The sequence below is a fragment of the Micromesistius poutassou genome (genome assembly GCF_964030765.1).
Source record: "Micromesistius poutassou genome assembly, chromosome: 24".
NCBI classification, from domain to species: domain Eukaryota; kingdom Metazoa; phylum Chordata; class Actinopteri; order Gadiformes; family Gadidae; genus Micromesistius; species Micromesistius poutassou.
Genome location: NC_140294.1, coordinates 284,958 through 303,303, shown reverse-complemented (window position 1 = coordinate 303,303; position 18,346 = coordinate 284,958). Strand labels below are relative to the sequence as shown.

General features: G+C 51.7%; 4 protein-coding genes across 4 annotated transcripts; 1 reads left to right on the top strand and 3 right to left on the bottom strand.

Moving 5' to 3' along the window:
* Nucleotides 1-567: 567 nt before the first annotated feature.
* On the bottom strand, nt 568-3,918 carry cd247 (CD247 molecule). The gene is made up of 7 exons (XM_084487862.1): nt 3,729-3,918; nt 2,488-2,585; nt 2,263-2,307; nt 1,692-1,721; nt 1,452-1,508; nt 916-951; nt 568-800 (listed from the first exon to the last, which is right to left on the bottom strand). The coding sequence occupies exons 1-7, from the start codon at nt 3,787-3,789 to the stop codon at nt 729-731; spliced, it is 399 nt and encodes a 132-aa protein (XP_084343988.1). The 5' UTR covers nt 3,790-3,918; the 3' UTR covers nt 568-728.
* Nucleotides 3,919-4,172: 254 nt separating this feature from the next.
* Nucleotides 4,173-7,010, bottom strand: creg1 (cellular repressor of E1A-stimulated genes 1). Its single transcript, XM_084487858.1, has 5 exons — nt 6,648-7,010; nt 5,642-5,761; nt 5,208-5,324; nt 4,829-4,940; nt 4,173-4,637 (listed from the first exon to the last, which is right to left on the bottom strand). The coding sequence occupies exons 1-4, from the start codon at nt 6,933-6,935 to the stop codon at nt 4,845-4,847; spliced, it is 621 nt and encodes a 206-aa protein (XP_084343984.1). The 5' UTR covers nt 6,936-7,010; the 3' UTR covers nt 4,173-4,637; nt 4,829-4,844.
* A 583-nt stretch (nt 7,011-7,593) lies between these two features.
* setdb2 (SET domain bifurcated histone lysine methyltransferase 2) lies at nt 7,594-13,233 on the bottom strand. Its single transcript, XM_084487823.1, has 10 exons — nt 13,113-13,233; nt 12,471-12,581; nt 12,055-12,132; nt 11,252-11,727; nt 10,810-11,019; nt 10,106-10,431; nt 9,507-9,679; nt 8,836-9,410; nt 8,648-8,736; nt 7,594-7,862 (listed from the first exon to the last, which is right to left on the bottom strand). The coding sequence occupies exons 1-10, from the start codon at nt 13,129-13,131 to the stop codon at nt 7,682-7,684; spliced, it is 2,238 nt and encodes a 745-aa protein (XP_084343949.1). The 5' UTR covers nt 13,132-13,233; the 3' UTR covers nt 7,594-7,681.
* A 1,271-nt stretch (nt 13,234-14,504) lies between these two features.
* LOC311369705 (uncharacterized protein) lies at nt 14,505-18,277 on the top strand (the record flags this gene model as incomplete). The annotated part of the gene is made up of 8 exons (XM_084487923.1): nt 14,505-14,694; nt 15,358-15,477; nt 15,946-16,208; nt 16,630-16,764; nt 16,841-17,034; nt 17,417-17,490; nt 17,708-17,791; nt 17,976-18,277. The coding sequence occupies 8 exons, from the start codon at nt 14,505-14,507 to the stop codon at nt 18,131-18,133; spliced, it is 1,218 nt and encodes a 405-aa protein (XP_084344049.1). The 3' UTR covers nt 18,134-18,277.
* Nucleotides 18,278-18,346: the final 69 nt, after the last annotated feature.

Genomic DNA, 18,346 nt, shown 5'->3' with positions numbered 1-18,346 from the left:
TAACGTCTTGAGGTGCGTTCAGGAGCATGGTTAATCAACAGTCTGCCGGTGCGTTCAGGAGCATGGTTAATTAACGTCTGGAGGTGCGTTCAGGGGCGTGGTTGTTTAACTGTCTGGAGGTGCCTTCAGGAGCGTGGTTGTTTAGCGGTCTGGAGGTGCGCTCAGGAGCCTGCTGGTTTAGCGGCTGGCAGCAGGTAGGGGCTGTGTTCTGCCTTCCATAAGAAATGCATTGTTTTCAGTTTGTTTTCGTGTACATCTTACCCTAGTTTGGTAAATACTGCCACCCTGTGGTCAAATTGTGGTACTGGCGTCAGTATAATCAACTGCAAGCCTACTTTAGTTATTTTCCTGATTCACTCAACAGAGAAAAAAACACGTTGTAATATCGCTCCTGCAATCTATCACAAATACGTTTGAACTTTGGAGATAATTTGTCTGTAAGTAAATATCGGATGATTTAATACTAGTTGTGTTAATATTTACAAGAATTACGTCAAATCCGTAAGATTCTGACCGAGTTTAAGTTGAAAATGTGATTCTTCTGTGTTAGAAATGATGCAAGACATGTAAACTCACGTACGTCTTTATTTCGGTATTTGTTACAGTTTTACAAAACAAACCTATGAAGAAAATAACATTCAGTAAAGAAACAAGAAAAGAAAGCCTTGCGTACTGGATTCCACTTCTTTATAAAAAGTGTTAACTAGCTGTTTAGTTTTGACTGGAACTCAGTGCGAGGGCAGCATAGGCTGTATCTGCAGGGTGTTGTAGGTGTCTCGGTCCCTGCCCAGATTCAGATCCTGGGTAACCATGGAGACAAGACCACAATGAACACACTAAACCAGGTAACCACAGAAACAAGAACACAACTTGGTAACCATGGAGACAAAATGACAACAAACTATGGAGACTCACCTGGTAAACCTGATTATCGTTCTTCCTCTGGCGCTGCTACACACAGAGAGAGAGAGAGAGAGAGAGAGAGAGAGAGAGAGAGAGAGAGAGAGAGAGAGAGAGAGAGAGAGAGAGAGAGAGAGAGAGAGAGAGAGAGAGAGAGAGAGAGAGAGAGAGAGAGAGAGAGAGAGAGAGAGAGAGAGAGAGAGAGAGAGAGAGACAGACAGACAGACAGACAGACAGACAGACAGACAGACAGACAGACAGACAGACAGACAGACAGACAGACAGACAGACAGACAGACAGACAGACAGACAGACAGAAGAGTATTATAAGTATAAGTATTTATATTTTGTAACAGCATTTTATATTTGACCTAATTCATATTTTTCTTTTGGTCGCATTTTTCATCTGCTTTGGCAATGTTTTGGCAATGCTTTGATGAATTGAAGAGAGGGAGAGAGAGACAGACATACAGACAGAGAGAGACATAGAAACAGAGAGACAGATAAGACAGAGAGAGGGACAGACAGACAGACCACACAAACACGCTTACTTCTCGTTTTAGAGGCAGTTCGTTGTATTCATCACCTGGTCTCCGCTTCTTCAATGGCTGAAAGAACACACACACACACACACACACACACACACACACACACACACACACACACACACACACACACACACACACACACACACACACACACACACACACACACACAGTGTTACTAGTGTGAGAAAGTGTGTGTGTGAGTGAGTGAGTGAGTGAGTGAGTGAGTGAGTGAGTGTGTTTTACTTGGTAATGTTCTTCAGGTTGAATGCGGTTCTGAAAGAGGCATCAAAAAATAATCTATTAGGGCTTAATCTAATCATATCCCTCAACAAGTCTCATAATCACAACAAAGTCAAATACATTTATAGAATGTGAGGTGAATAATTGTTTTAATATATACTACACGTGAACAGTCCAAAAATAAACAAGATAACACTTTTTGCTGGGATTTATTTGTTTTTATTAGCGGTTCATTTGTTTTTATTAGCGTGACGAGATGACCGTCACGCACTCCCCAATATCCAGAGTTTGAGATCTCAATCATGGGATATTGCCCAATATCCCGAGATAGCAAACCAATCAAATTGCGCCATCTTAGGAGGTGCACATGTAGCATATACTAAGAAAATAAATCTAAATATTAAAAACGAAATAACTAAATAAACTAAATATTATGTCTAATAATCAAGAGTTAGTTGATATTCCTTTTGTAAATAAATTTGTTTGCATTCATTTCATCATTACACACACACACACACACACACACACACACACACACACACACACACACACACACACACACACACACACTTACCAAGGAGAGGTTTTCTTTGTCTTTCTTCTTCTTGGAAGTGAAATACTGAACAAATACAAAAGAAGAAAAATGCAAAATCAGAAAATATGAAATGCAAACATGATGGATAAATACAGTATGACGGCTCTAGAGAAAGGTACAGACTCCTAGCTCTAGAGAAAAGAGATGGAAGGTTAGGGTGTAGCGGTTAGGGTGTTAGGGTGTAGGTTAGGGTGTAGAGCAGACCTTCTCGTTGATGAAGAGGGCAGTGATGACGAGGCCGTACAGAGCGAGGAAGCCGTCCAGGATGTAGCAGAGTTGGGGGTCATACATCGACATGCCCTCTACAGGGGTCACAGAGGTCAAAGGTTAGCATTCAGGGCTTGATGGAGTCAGCCTGATGGGCTAATGTTAGCCTGAAGGTGCTAGTCTGATGGGCTAATGTTAGCCTGAAGGTGCTAGTCTTATGGGCTAATGTTAGCATGAAGGTGCTAGTCTGATGGGCTAATGTTAGCCTGAAGGTGCTAGTCTGATGGGCTAATGTTAGCCTGAAGGTGCTAGTCTGATGGGCTAATGTTAGCCTGAAGGTGCTAGTCTGATGGGCTAATGTTAGCCTGAAGGTGCTGATAAACGTTCCAGAGACCAGTGGGGCACTGCCCCCTAGTGTCCTGTCGGTGTAACTACTTGCATCACTGCTGCCTTGTGTGTGTACGTGTGTGTGTGTGTGTGTGTGTGTGTAAGATGGCTGCTAGCGGTAGGGCAGCCATCTTGAGGAGCAGCAGTGTTTACGGCCAAGCTCCTTCTGAGTCCACCTTTCTACTAGTGATCAACTACAGATCGGTTATTTATTTGTATCCTAGTTGTGCTTCTTAAACAGTTTAAACTAAGGACTCAAGTGGGTCCTAGTCCTAGTTGTTTCTAAACAAGTTTAAAGTGGATCCTAGGTGTTTCAAAGCAGTTTAAAGTGGATCCTTGGTGGTTCAAATCAGTTTAAAGTGAATCCTAGGTGGTTTAAAGCAGTTTAAAGTGAATCCTAAGTGGTTTGAAGCAGTTTAAAGTGGATCCTAGGTGTTTCGAAGAAGTTTAAAATGGATCCTAGGTGGTTCGAAGCAGTTTAAAGTGGATCCTAGGTGTTTCAAAGCAGTTTAAAGTGGATCCTAGGTGTTTCAAAGCAGTTTAAAGTGGATCCTAGGTGTTTCAAAGCAGTTTAAAGTGGATCCTAGGTGTTTCTAAACCAGTTTTAAGTGGATCCTATGTGTTTCGAAGAAGTTTAAAATGGATCCTAGGTGGTTCGAAGCAGTTTAAAGTGGATCCTAGGTTTTTCTAAACCAGTTTAAAGTGGATCCTAGGTGGTTCTAAACCAGTTTAAAGTGGATCCTAGGTGTTTCTAAACCACTTTAAGGTTGATCCCAGGTGGGTCTAACCAGTTGAAGGTGCAGAACTGGTTGTGGCCGGTGCACTAGGTGTGTGTGTTGAGCGGTTCTTACCTGCACCGGTGGGCAGAGCGAGCAGGAGCAGCAGGCCCACCATGTGCTGCAGGAAAGACATCTCACCAGGAACCAGAACCAGTCCCACCAGTACCCAGTCCAACCAGCACCAAGTCCCACCAGTACCCAGTCCAACCAGCACCCAGTCCAACGACAAGCCACTAGATGAGAAGCAGCTGCTCTCCTACGTCTCTTCTCTCTTCTCTTTGTCACATGCAGGCAGGATGTGGTTAAAGGCAGCGATCACATTAAATATACACACCACACACAAACACACACTGTCTCAGCCATTTTAAACTGAGTTTAACCCGTTTCAGAAATGTTTGACTTTACCTTGACATTAACATTCGTCTCACAAGGCCTGGAACTACAGGCTAGCCTGTGTATAGCCTCATTAGCTAGCCTGATTGGAGAACAAATTTCAGAAAGGAATCTTAGTTTTTATCCGAAACAAAAACTTTATTAATACAAATCCATACAAAGTTTTACAGTTGTTTCTAATGGACATAAAAATAGAAAAATATAGTATAAGATAATATAGTGTAGTATAATATACAATCATTTAAAATAAGCTTCCCTCATAAGGAAATGCTTTTATATATTAGACGGAGAAAGAGCAAATTAGTCAATTCAATTCAGTTTATTTAAGAAGGGGAAAGTGCAAATGAATAAAACACATGATCAGACAGTAAAGGCTAGAGAAGTCCGAGGACGCGAGTTGGTTCACACCAATGGGTTTATTGGGTTTCCGATCATAAACATAAGTTGATTTAAACAAGCCGGCGTGGTGGAGCGGCGGCCGGCAAGACCCACTTCCTGCTCTGCGGTTGATCAGGGCCCCGCTCGCCTCGCGCTGAGAGGGACAGGAAGTGGGCCGCCTGCTGTTACCATGGTGACACCGACCGGGACCTGAGGATGGACAGCAGCACCATTCAGCCCCCGGAGGCCCCGCCCGCTCACAGAGCACAGAACCAAACCAGCAACGGTTTGGACGGACAGACGGACAGACGGACAGACGGACCACACCTCCGGGCCTCCCTCTCTACCCCGACTCAATCACTACTGACCGGGGCAGGGGTCAGGGGTCGCCGGCGGGTTACCTTGGCGACGGCCAGTTCACCCGGAGTGGGGGTGCTTCCTGTAGGGCGTGGCCTGGAAGTAGTCTTCAGGGGTGACGGTCTTCACCCCCCCAAAGTAGTCCAGCACCCACACCTGCAACACACAGACTGTTAGCCCCACCCACGACACACAGACCACACCCACAACACACAGACCACACCCACAACACAGTAAGCCCCACCCACAACACACAGACCACACCCACAACACACAGTAAGCCCCACCCACAACACACAGACCACACCCACAACACACTGTAAGTCCCACCCACAACATACAGACCACACCCAAAACAGACTGTTAGCCAAACCCACAACACACTGACCACACCCTCCCCTCCCTGAAGCCCCGCCCCCAGACCTGGCTGATGTTGAACTTGGCGAAGAACCAGTCGTGGTCGGAGGGCCATTCGATCATCTCAGGGTGGCGCCAGAACAGCCACTTCTTGGCAAACTCCGCCTCCGCCGTGTCATTGACCTGGAGGATCACAGCTTCACTGGTCTGACTGGGACCACCCACATCAGGGGGTCCTGATGCTGAGGGCCGTCATGGCGACTCAATGTCATGGCTACTGGTTGTCATGGCTGTTGCTACTGGTTGCCATGGCTACTGGATGTCATTGCTACTGGTTCTCATGGCTACTGGTCGTCATGGCTACTGGTTGTCATGGCTATGGGTTGCTACTGGTTGTCATGGCTAAGAGTTGTCATCTTGTCCACAAATTGCCATGGCTACAGGTGGTCAAGGCTACTGGTTGTCATGGCTACAGCCGGGTGTGTGATGCGTGAGCTGACCTCGAGGACGGAGCCTGACAGGATGATGTGGGCGCACAGCGGGCTCTGGGGGTCAAAGCCCTGCTGGACGCAGTAGTCCGTCTGGGCCAGGGACATGGAGAGAGAGGCCTGGGGGTTCACCTGCACCACAGCACCCTGGTTAGTACTGCCTAACCCCTACCTGCTCCTAATGACCTGTCTGTACTGTCTAACCCCTACCTGCTCCTAATGACCTGTCTGTACTGCCTAACCCCTACCTGCTCCTTAATGACCTGTCTCTGTACTGCCTAACCCCTACCTGCTCCTTAATGACCTGTCTCTGTACTGCCTAACCCCTACCTGCTCCTAATGACCTGTCTGTACTGTCTAACCCCTACCTGTCTCTGTACTGTCTAACCTCTACCTTCTCCTTAATGACCTGTCTCTGTACTGTCTAACCCCTACCTTCTCCTTAATGACCTGTCTCTGTACTGTCTAACCCCTACCTGCGCCTTAATGACCTGTCTCTGTACTGTCTAACCCCTACCTGCGCCTTAATGACCTGTCTCCAGTAAGTAACCCTTAGAGAGGAACGAGACGTACGAGACGAGAAGTTCCTTATCTGGATCATCCAACCCCTCCTCCTCCAACCATAAAGCCTTATCAGAGAGGACCAGCTGTCATCATGTGACACCATGTAGAAATCTGCTGAGTCACCGTGGTTACCCAACACCTCATCATAATAGTTGAGTTACTTAACAATAGTTACACAACACCTAAACTAACCCCTAGTTACACAAACCAACCATTTCTAATCTAACCACCTATTCCCTAACCACCACTAACCTAAACCAACCACCTCTAACCTTACATAACCATCTCTGCCTAAGTACATTAACTAACCACCTCTAACCTAACCATCTATAACCTAGTACCTTAACTAACTATCTCTAACCTAAACCAACCATCTCTAATATAAACCTCCTCTAACCTAGTACCTTAACTAACCATCTCTAACCCCCCTGCCCAGCTCTCCCCCGTGGCTCACCTTGAGGTCCTGGACGGAAACCTCCATGCGGGTGAGGTAGAGGTATGGGACTCCGGAGCCGCGGCCCAGAGGCCCGTCGCTGACGGAGAAGGCGTTGGAGAAGGGCTGTCCGCGGACCGGGTCGTGGGAGGAGATGGTGGCCATGGAGGCCCAGGTCACCTGGTTGGCTACGAAGCGCGCCACCCGGGCCACGGCGTCGTGCGGCGGGATGTGGAGCCCGGAGCAGAGGCTCGCCAGGCCGAGGAGCAGCAGGCAAACGGCCGGTGGGGTCGCGGTCAGGGCGGGCATGGTAGGCTACGGGCTGGAGGAGGTTCTGGAGTGTCCTCTCTGCGGCTCCCGAGGTAAACACTAGCGGCCACGTGGACAGGGTCACGTGACCACGTGGACAGGGTCATGTGACACAGGATCATGTGACAGCTGTGTTTAATGACAGTTGAGCCGGTTCACCTGTGTTTTTCATCAGCTCACGAAATTAACACTAAGTATTATATACATATAAGTAAAGCAATTGAGTATACTTTTTCACTTAAGTACACTTATGTACAATTTACAATGCACTTACAATGAAGTACACTTTTTATAAGTGCAGTGCAATTCCACTTTAAGTATTGCAGAATTAGTATATTTATTTTGAGTGAATTGAAGTTTATCCATTCATTGTGAAGTACACTTTTTAGTACACGTTAAACATACTTTAAATGAGGCACAAAAAGTATTGAAGTATTTGTATGCTTAAATTATATTTGCAATACACTGAAATCTACACATTTTCAAATGAAGGACTATTAAAACTAGTCACCCGAGCTGACTCACTAACTACCGCAGCCGACTCACACTTCTAGGCATAATCTCAAACTACAGTCACAATAATAAGTGAGCAGTGGTTCCCATGGTGTGGCAGCACCATGACAGGACAGACAGACGGCAGACAGACAGCAGACCGATCGACTGTAGAAACCGTTTAATACAACGTGGGAACGTAGAAAAATGTAAAAACAACGTTGGGTGTTCTGTTGAACGGTGTGACGTGAACGTCACGCCTCCGGCCCGCAGACGGCCTCGTGCGCGTCACACACTTCACACACCGCCTGGTTGCCGTTGGCGACGCCCTCGCAGTCCTCATGCCCACACTGGCACGCCACTTCCTGTCCTGGAGAAGCACTTCCTGTGTCCGGAGAGCACTTCCAGGTGAGCTCGGTGCCGGCCTTGATCACTCTACAAACAAACAAACAAAAACAAACAACAACATGTCGACACCTGGTGAACAGTGAGCAGTCACTAACACGTCCTGGTGAACAGTCAATAACAGGTCCTGGTTAACAGTCAGGCCCACAAGCGGCTGTTCTTTCTACGGCAGCTGAAAAAAATTCAGGCTGCCCAGGTCAACACTAATCCGGTTTTACACTGCCATCATCGAATCCATCATCACACAAGCAATAATCACATGGTTCTGCAGCAGCCAAGGACAAGGCCAAGCTGCAGCGGGTGATCCGCTCGGCTGAGAGGTGATCGGCACCTCTCTACCCTCCCTAGAGTCCCTCCACAACACCAGGGCTGTGAGAAGGGCAAGAAAAATCATGGCAGACCCCTTACATCCAGGTTTTGCCATGTTTAATATGCTCCCTTCCGGTAGAAGGCTTTGGCTCCGGGGGAACCACAAAATCCCGGCATCGCCTGAGCTTCTTCCCTACGGCCGCCAGGCTGCTCAACGAAAGCTAGCTAAATACACCACACGGACTGAATGCACTTTTTGCACTTTTTCTGCTTTGTCATATCATGTCTTGTCCTAAATGTCTTGTCTGTCTACCACATTCATGCTTAACTGGCTGTAAAAAATTCCAATTGTGCTTTACACTATATGGCAATAAAATGTACCTTGAACCTTGAACCTTGTCATTAACTGGGAAATGAGTTTCGTTTTGAACAGTCACTAACAGGTGAGCAGTCACTAACAGGTCCTGGTGAACAGTCACTAACAGGTGAACAGGGTGACCTCTGACCTGGAGGTGAAGAAGGCCACCAGGGGGAAGGCCGGGTCCTGGGTGTCCGTGAAGACACTCTGGGTGAAGAGGTTCGGACGGCAGCTATGCTGTAGAGAGAGAGAGACCAGTAGAGACTGTAGAGACTAGTAGAGAACAACAGAGACCAGTAGAGATAAACAGAGACCAGTTGAGACCAGTAGACCTACGTTTAGGAAGCGAGCAACATTGCCCTCCTTGGTGGCATCCAGATAGTAAACATCTTCATCCTCCTCTCTCTTCCTCTTCCTCACCGTTGGAGCCCGGACCCTGTGCTCAACCGTCGCCACGGCAACCGGCTCCTCCCACACGGCTGATTGGCTGGCCCCAATTGGGGAGTCTGGGTCCTGGTTCGTCTGGGTCTGTAGGGTCTGGGTGTCCTGGGTCTGTAGGGTCTGGGTCTCTAGGCTCTGGGTCTGTAGGGTCTGGGTGTCCTGGGTCTGTAGGGTCTGGGTCTGTATGGACTGGGTCTGTAGGGACTCTTGGAGGGCTATGGGAGGGGTCAGGGGGGGGCTATGGGAGGTGTCAGGAGGGGGGGCTATCGGAGGGGTCAGGGGGGGGGGTTCTGACGGTCTCTGGATGACCGGGACGTGCAGTGGGGCTGAGGTGGGTGGAGCCCCGTCTGTCAGGGGCGGGACCAGCCACTCAGTGACCACCTCCACGTCATCGTCTGACGGGAGCTCCGCCCCCAACCTCCCAGGGGGTGGAGCCTCCTCTGGGTCACGCCCCTTCCTCAGGACCAGCCCTGAGAGCGAGAGCGAGAGGTTGATGGTTTTCATGGTAACAGTACCCCGTACCCAGGGGTAGGAAGGGGGGGGGGGGGGGGGGTCAGTCCTCTTACCGGCGTAGGTGCAGATGAAGGTGCCCTGGTCCAGGTCGTCACGGCAACGCACCCCCCAGCCCCCGTGGGCGGAGCCCTGGAACACCTGGAGGCGGACCCTCACCCCCCGCTGGGCCAGGCGGTTCTGACAGCGCGCCCGCTCGCAGCCGCACCACGGGCCGCATTCCAACAGCCTGCAACACACAGGAGACTACTCAACCCCCGGACACAGCCGTCACTGAACCCCGGGACACAGCCGTCACTCAATCCCAGTAGAGACCAGCAGAAAAAGTAGAAACAGTAGAGAGACCATGGGCCGGACCATGGGCAACCCTGTGGTGTCCCCCAGGGGTCAGTTCTCAGTCCCCTGCTCAGTGTTCCAGCCCTCTACGAGCATAGCTAGCATTCAGCGTGATGCTGACCTCTGACCTACAGAGACTCTTCCTCACCCCCCCTGTCCCTCCACCCCCCTGCTACATAACATGCTAACCAGGCTATCCAGAACATGCTACATAACATGCTTTATAACCAGGCTAGCACCGTGCTCCACAGACAGCTAGCTGGAGGCTGTGTGCTGGCCTCCCCCCGGCCTCCAGGGGCAGGTTGTGGTGTAGCCTCACCCTGCCTCGAGGGGGCGGGGCAGGCTGTGGTGGGCGTAGCCCCCCGCCCCGGCGGACCGCCCCCTGCAGGCGCAGCGGTCCGCGTCCTCACAGCCGTCCTCACAGTCGCAGCAGGTGTGGAAGAGCGCCGGCACTGACAAGAAGCAGCCGTGCGGCCAGCGGTCTTTGCGGTAGCGGAATTCGCGGGGTCGTGCCCCGGCCACGCCCGGGCACAGCTCCACCGGGGCGGGCTCCAGACCCCGGCTCAGGTCCAGCTCCGGGAGGCGGGGCCCGGCCGCGAGGGGCGGGTCCAACCGCACCGCCGCGTTGAAGGTGAAGAACTCCACCTGGTGGCGGAGACGGGTCGTTACACCACCTGTAGCTGGGGACCACACCTCAACACCACCTTTACCTGGTCTAAACACCCCTCAACGCCACCTTTACCTGGTCTAAACACACCTCAACTCCACCTTTACATCACCTTTACCTGGTCTAAACACACCTCAACACCACCTTTACACTAATAGCACCTGGTCCATAATAACACCTGGTCAGTAATAACACCTGGTCTAAACACAGTCGCTGGTCTTATTCGAACCCTGTCAGCATTGAGGCCGTGAGGACAATGGTCCTGGTTGCTACGGTAACACCAGATAGATATCAACTTTATTTATCCCTAGGGGAAATCCAGGTAATTCAGGTAATTCAGGAAATTCAGCTCGCACCTGCAGGACGTCGTAGCTCTCCGTGGCGAACAGGAAATGCATCACGTCGTCATGACTACGCAGGCAGAGTCCACAGGGGGTGATGTAGGCGAGGTCCTCCGAGGGCACTTCCTGCCCGCCGACCCTCCTGAAGCCGCAGAGCAGGGGCACCCTCAGAGGGTTCTGCCCCCAGAAGGGCTGGCTGGACCTGGGCAGGCTGGGCACACAGGCCTAGGGGGGGGGGGGGGGGGGGGGGGGACCGTCACATGACCGTCATGTGACAGTCACATGACCATCACAAAACCATCACATGACTGTCATGTGACGGTCACGTGTCCATCATGTGGCGTGACGGTCCTGTGACGTTCACGTGACGTCACAGTACCATCACATAGGATGGACATTTGTTGCCATGGTGATGTTTTGCGGTGGGGTTACCGCGGTGACGTTATGATGCCGTTACCTTGGTGCACTGGTGTGGCTGGTAGAGGACCTGGGGAGCAGACACCTCCTCCTCCTGGGGAGCAGACACCTCCTCCTCCTCCTCCTCCTCCTGGGGAGCAGACACCTGCTCCTCTTCCTCCTCCTCTATCTGGGGAGAATACACCTCCTCCTCCTGTTCATCAGATGTTTGCTCCTCCTCCTGTTCAGCAGATAGCACCTCCTCCTGCTCCATTTCCTCCTCCTGTTCAGAAAACCCCTCTTCCTCCTCCTCCAGTCCAACTAGGATCTCCTGCTGGTCAGCAGGCACCTCCTCCTGCTCCTTCAGGCCAGCTGAGATCTCCTCCTGGTTAGCAGGCACCTCCTCCTGCCACTCCTGTCCAGCAGGAGGTGGTGCCAGGGGGTGCAGCCGGACGTTGCTGGGAACGAGCAGCGGGGAGAGAGGAGCGGATGGCAACTCCTCCTCCTCCGGGGAGGAGACGGGGGTGGGCAGGACCCCTGGAGCCAACGGGAGGAGAGAACAGATCAGGGCCTGCATGAGGGACCTCCTCCTCCTCCTACCATCTACTATCAGGACTATCAGTGCTCCTCCTCCTCCTCCTCCCATCTACTACCAGGACTATCAGTGCTCCTCCTCCTCCCATCTACTACCAGGACTATCAGTGCTACTCCTCCTCCTCCTCCAGGAGGTGGATCAGTACTCCTTCTACCTTCTACTCCATCCGACACACAGAGGGGGGAGTTGTAGGTGGAGGAGGTGGTGTGTCACTACACCACCTCCTCCACCCAACACACAGAGGGGGTGTAGTGCTGAGTCCTTCATACCTGTGTTGATGACATCATGGATGGAGGAGGAGTCAGCCGCCTCCACCAGCCGCACCAGCCTGAGGCCCTGGACATAGTCTATAGAGATATAGAGATAGAACATATAGAATATAGAGGAGCCTGAGTTCCTGGACATAGTCTATAGAGATATAGAGATAGAACATATAGAATATAGAGCAGTCTGAGGCCCTGGACATAGTCTATAGAGATATAGAGATAGAACATATAGAATATAGAGCAGTCTGAGGCCCTGGACATAGTCTATAGAGATAGAACATATAGAATATAGAGCAGCCTCAGACCGGTTACATAGTCTCTATAGAATACAGATATAGTTATAGATATTTAGATATTAAAATATATATAGATTACTAACATGTCCACCAACCTGGACAGACAGACAGACAGACAGGTACCTGTGTGTGTGGCGGTCTGGCCCTTCAAGCGGCCCCTCAGTGTCTCCAGGTATCCACACACTCTGTCCAGAACCCCGTCCACATCGGACCGCTCCCAGAACTGCCGCGCCCCTGGAGACACACACACACACACACACACACACACACACACACATTTTTAATGAGAGATTAGTCTCACCAATAGAGGAGATGTTATTAGTGAGAGGTTCATCTCACCAGTAGAGGAGATGTTATTAGTGAGAGATGAGTCTCACCAATAGAGATGTTATTAGTGAGAGGTTCATCTCACCAGAAGAGGAGGAGATGTTATTAGTGAGAGGTTCATCTCACCAGAAGAGGAGGAGATGTTATTAGTGAGAGGTTCATCTCACCAGTAGAGGAGAAGTTACTAGTGAGAGGTTCATCTCACCAGAAAAGTAGATGTTATTAGTGAGAGATGAGTATCACCACAGTAGAGGAGATATGATTACAGATAGGTTCCTCTCACCAGAAGAGGAGGAGAAGTTACTAGTGAGAGGTTCATCTCACCAGAAGAGGAGATGTTATTAGTGAGAGGTTCGTCTCACCAGAAGAGGAGATGTTATTAGTGAGAGGTTCGTCTCACCAGAAGAGGAGATGTTATTAGTGAGAGGTTCGTCTCACCAGAAGCCTCCTGGTCCATGTCGCTCTGGTCTGGATCTCCCCCCGAAGGTTTACTGAGCGCCTGTCGAGGTCTACCCCGCTCCTCCGTGGACAGCGTTTGTTGCACTCACTCAGCTCTAACTCAGCTCTTCATTCATTGGCCACTGTTTTACCCACAAACCCTCCGTTTTTTTTCCTCCCCACAATGCCCCGCGTTGTTATTGTTCCGCTGTCCTAATGACGTCATCCACGGGTCCACCGCTCCCGCCAGTTCCGGTATTTTGCCTAATTAGTAGCTGGAATGATTATAAAGTTACATTTAAAGTTTCTATACTTAGTATAACATGAACCAATGAAGGTGCTTCACACTATTGTATTTTATGTACTTATACGGCGTCTATATCATTTCTCGCGAAACGCGTTTGTGTTTGAGCCTTCCCCGCCGCCGTAGTGGGCGTCTTTTAGACCCAGTTATGAAATGAGAAGATAGCGCATCTTACATATTCTCCTTCTGCTACTCATACTGCTCTAAAACGAGTAGAGTGTCTGTGTTCGGTCACCTCCTTCAGGAGTCACTTTAGCTTAAAGGATTAACTTAACCCGTCCACCACTTAAGATCTCTCTTAATATTAAAACATCAGCAGACACCTGGAGCTGACAAGGTGAGATCTTAGACTCATTATGGGTATTAACTCATTTTTTATAGCATTTTATTCTACTGTCACGTACTTTATTATTATGATCATTGTAATTATTATTATTATTATTATTATTATTATTATTATTATTATTATTATTATTATTATTACGTTTATAATTATAATGATTATTATTCTTGTTATTATTATGATTGTGTTGTTGAAGTGATCTAAAAGTGTGACTAAAACACTTCTATCTTTCTTTCTATGTATGCATTACTCTCTAGACGTCACGTGATAATCAATTGAATAATCAATGGAAAGAAATCGGTTATAACACACTGGTTAAAACACTGGTTATAACACACTGGTTAAAACACTGGTTATAACACACTGGTTATGACTCACTGCTTATGACACACTGGTTATGACTCACTGGTTAGAGCACACCCTGTATGATCAGTTAATATTGACAGACATTAACAAGAAAGGACCTCTAACCCCCAGAATAGATACTAGTACTTTGTATATTTGTTTATTTATACTCATATCGCTGTCCGGTTGTTTTCTTCATCAGAATGGCCAACAGGTCTTCCTCACCTGAGCTCCTCCTCATCTGAGCTCCTCCTCATCTGAGCTCCTCTCTCTTCTCCTCACCTGAGCTCCTCTCTCTCCTCCTCTCTCAGCTCCTCTCTCCTCCTCCTCTCAGCTCCTCCTCTCTCTCTCCTCCTCTCAGCTCCTCCTCTCTCTCCTCTCCGGTCTGGAGGGGGCTGTGATGGGGCGGGGCGTGCGGGGGGCGGTGGGCGGGGCCCTGTGGGGGCTGGCCGCGGGCGACGCCCTCTCCATGCCCGTCCACTGGTACTACGACGTGCGCCACATCCGCCGCGACTTCGGGGGCTGGATCAGCGGCCTGAGGGCCCCCCGGAGCCGGCACCCCTCCAGCATCCTGGCCCTGTCCAACCCCGGTACGTTAACCTAGTCAACCTAGTTAGTCTAGTTAATCTAGTTAACCATGACCCTGTCCAACCCCGGTACGTTAACCTAGTTAGCCTAGTTCACCTAGTTAGTCTAGTTCACCATAACCCTGTCCAACCCCGGTACGTTAACCTAGTCAACCTAGTTAGTCTAGTTAATCTAGTTAACCATGACCCTGTCCAACCCCGGTACGTTAACCTAGTTAGCCTAGTTCACCTAGTTAGTCTAGTTCACCATAACCCTGTCCAACCGCGGTACGTTAGCCTAGTTAGTCTAGTTCACCATAACCCTGTCCAACCACGGTACCTTAGCCTAGTTAACCTAGTTAACCTAGTTAATCTAGTTCACCATAACCCTGTCCAACCGTGGTACCTTAGCCTAGTTAACCTAGTTAATCTAGTTCACCATAACCCTGTCCAACCACGGTACGTTAACCTAGTCAACCTAGTTAGTCTAGTTAATCTAGTTCACCATAACCCTGTCCAACCGTGGTATGTTAGCCTAGTCAACCTAGTTAGTCTAGTTAACCATAACCCTATCCAACCGCGGTACGTTAGCCTAGTTAGCCTAGTTCACCTAGTTAGTCTAGTTCACCTTACTCCTGTGCAGCCCTGGTGAGTTGTTACCTGTTTAACCTGGTCAGTGGTCCCCAGCGGGCAGCGGGCGGTCCTCCTGGGCCCCGGCGCGCGGCGGGCCGGACGTGGTCGGGACGGTCATCCTGCACGACAAGCTGTCCTTCTGGAGGACGGGGGGAGGGGTCCACTACCACCAGGGTCTGTCTGCCTGCCTGCCTGCCTGTCTGTCTGTCTGCCTGTCTGTCTGTCTCTCTCTGCCTGTCTGTCTGTCTGCCTGTCTGTCTCTGTGTGTGTCTCTCTCTCTCTCTCTCTCTCTCTCTCTCTCTCTCTCTCTCTCTCTGTCTCCTCTGCTCTGGTCTGCCTCTCTATCTATCTCTCTGTCTCCTCTACTCTGGTCTGTCTCTCTGAGCTCTCTGTCTCCTCTACTCTGGTCTGCCTCTCTCTCTCTCTCTCTGTCTCCTCTGCTCTGGTCTGCCTCTCTATCTATCTCTCTGTCTCCTCTACTCTGGTCTGTCTCTCTGAGCTCTCTGTCTCCTCTACTCTGGTCTGCCTCTCTCTCTCTCTCTGTCTCTTCTGCTCTGGTCTGCCTCTCTCTCTATCTCTCTGTCTCCTCTACTCTGGTCTGTCTCTCTGAGCTCTCTGTCTCCTCTACTCTGGTCTGCTCAGGTATGGCTGCAGGCGACAACACGCTGAACGCGCTCTGTGCTCTGCGCGTGGCGCTGGTCCTGGCCCAGGGCCCAGACCCCCTGGGGGGTCCCGGGGCCCGGGACCCGTACACCCCGGGGGGCCCCGTGGCGCGGGGGGCCGTGCTGGCCGACTACGTGGCCTTCCTGACCACGCCGCGCACGCACAACGACACCTACGCAGAGTCCTTCCACCGCAGCTTCTACTCGGACTGGAGGGGGTCCAGACCCACCTCCCCGGACCAGGTAGGACCCCACCCAGACCAGGACCCAGACCAGGACCCAGACCCCCAAACCCACCTCCCCAGACCAGGTAGGACCCCACCCAGACCAGGACCCAGACCAGTACCCAGACCCCCAGACCAGGTAGGACCCCACCCAGACCAGGACCCAGACCAGTACCCAGACCAGGACCCAGACCCCCAGACCAGGTAGGACCCCACCCAGACCAGGACCCAGACCAGTTCCCAGACCCCCAGACCCACCTCCCCGGACCAGGTAGGACCCCACCCTGACCCCCACCCATTAGGACCCCCACCCAGTAGGACCCCCACCCAGACACCTAGACCCTCCCCTACTGGGAGCTGTCCAGTGCCACCAGTCTGCTCTTGGTTGTCCTGGTTGTACTGGTTTGTACTGGTTCTACAGGTGATGCTTTGTTCCCCAGGTCCTGGAGTTCGCGGAGCAGCGGTCTGAGAAGCTGATTGGCTCGTCGCCCGACAGCCAGCTGGACGCCATTGGCTGCCTGCCCATGGTCATCCCCTTCGTGCTGCTGTCGGCCTCGGCCAATGAGGAGCAGGCGGTGAGGCCCCCCCCCAGTGCGCCCCCCCCCCCCGGGGTGAGGGCGGGCTGAGGCTGACGGTGTGTCTGTGCTGCAGGTGGCGGCGGCTGTGGCCATGGTGCGGCTGACCCACCCCCACCCCGGGGTGCCGCGCTACGTGGAGCTGTACGCCCGCGCCCTCCACGCCACGCTCAACGGGGCCAGCCTGCAGCACGCCGCCCGGCAGGCCCTGAGCGGGCCCCTGCTGGACGCCTGGGGGGCCTGCGGGCCCTACAGCCAGCAGGCAGCCAGGTGAGGACCGCCACCTAGCAACACCCGGCACCGCCCCTAGCAACGACTGGCACCGCCCCTAGCAACCAGCTCCGCCCCCTAGCAACAACCAGCACCGCCCCCAGCAACCAGCACCGCCCCCTAGCAACCAGTACCTCCCCTAGCAACACCCGGCACCGCCCCTACTGACCAGCACAGCCCCCCCTAGCAACCAGTGCCGCCCCCAGCAACCAGCATCCACCCCGGCAACCAGCATCCCCCCCGGCAACCAGTAATGCCCCCGGCAACCAGTTCCACCCCTAGCAACAGTTCACAGTTGTGTGTGTGTGTGTGTGTGTGTGTGTGTGTGTGTGTGTGTGTGTGTGTGTGTGTGTGTGTGTGTGTGTGTGTGTGTGTGTGTCAGGTTGGCCCCTGAGGAGAGGCTGGGGGTTCATCAGAAGGCTGTGGAGACTCTGGGCATGGCGTGCTACACTAAAGGTACTGTCTGCCTGCCTGTCTGTCTGTCTGTCTGTCTGTCTCTCTCTCTCTCTCTCTCTCTCTCTCTCTCTCTCTCTCTCTCTCTCTCGTACTGTATGGTTATCTGTACTGTGTCCAGTGCAGTACTCTAATGTGTAGTACTGTGTGTACTGTGTACTTCATAAAGTACAGATGGACCAATAGGATCTCTCAGCAGCCTGTTCTATCTGACCAATAGGAGCCCTCAGCAGCCTGTTCTATCTGGCCCATGAGTTCCACGGAGACGTTGAGGGCGGAGTCCTGGCCAACACCAACTGTGGAGGTACGTCACATGACCGTTGTCACATGACCGGACGTCACATGATGTCACATGACAGTACTTTTGTGTGTGTGTCCTGTGTGTGTGTGTGTGTGTGCGTGTGTGTATGTGTGTGTTTGATTATATCAATCAGTGTGACTGATGATAGCGACTATGCTAAGCTAACGCTGCTAACTGCGTGTTTCAGGGGAGAACTGCAACCGCGGGGCCGCTCTGGGGGCCCTGCTGGGGGCCCGTGCCGCCTACTGCGGGGGCTCCCTGCCCCAGGCCTGGAGGGACGGCCTCCCCCACGCCCAGGACTACATCCCCCGCATTCTGGAGGCCTGGGGGTCCGGGGCCCCCTAGTGGAGGCCTGGGGCCCCTAGTGGAGGGGAGGCCTGGAGCCCCTAGTGGAGAGGAGGCCTGGGGCCCCTAGGGCAGGGGGAGGAGTCCTGGAACCTTTAAGGGAGGGGGAGGAGTCCTGGGGCCCCTAGAGGAGGGGGAGGAGTCATGGAACCTTTAGGGGAGGGGGAGGAGTCCTGGGGCCCCTAGGGCAGGGGGAGGAGTCATGGAACCTTT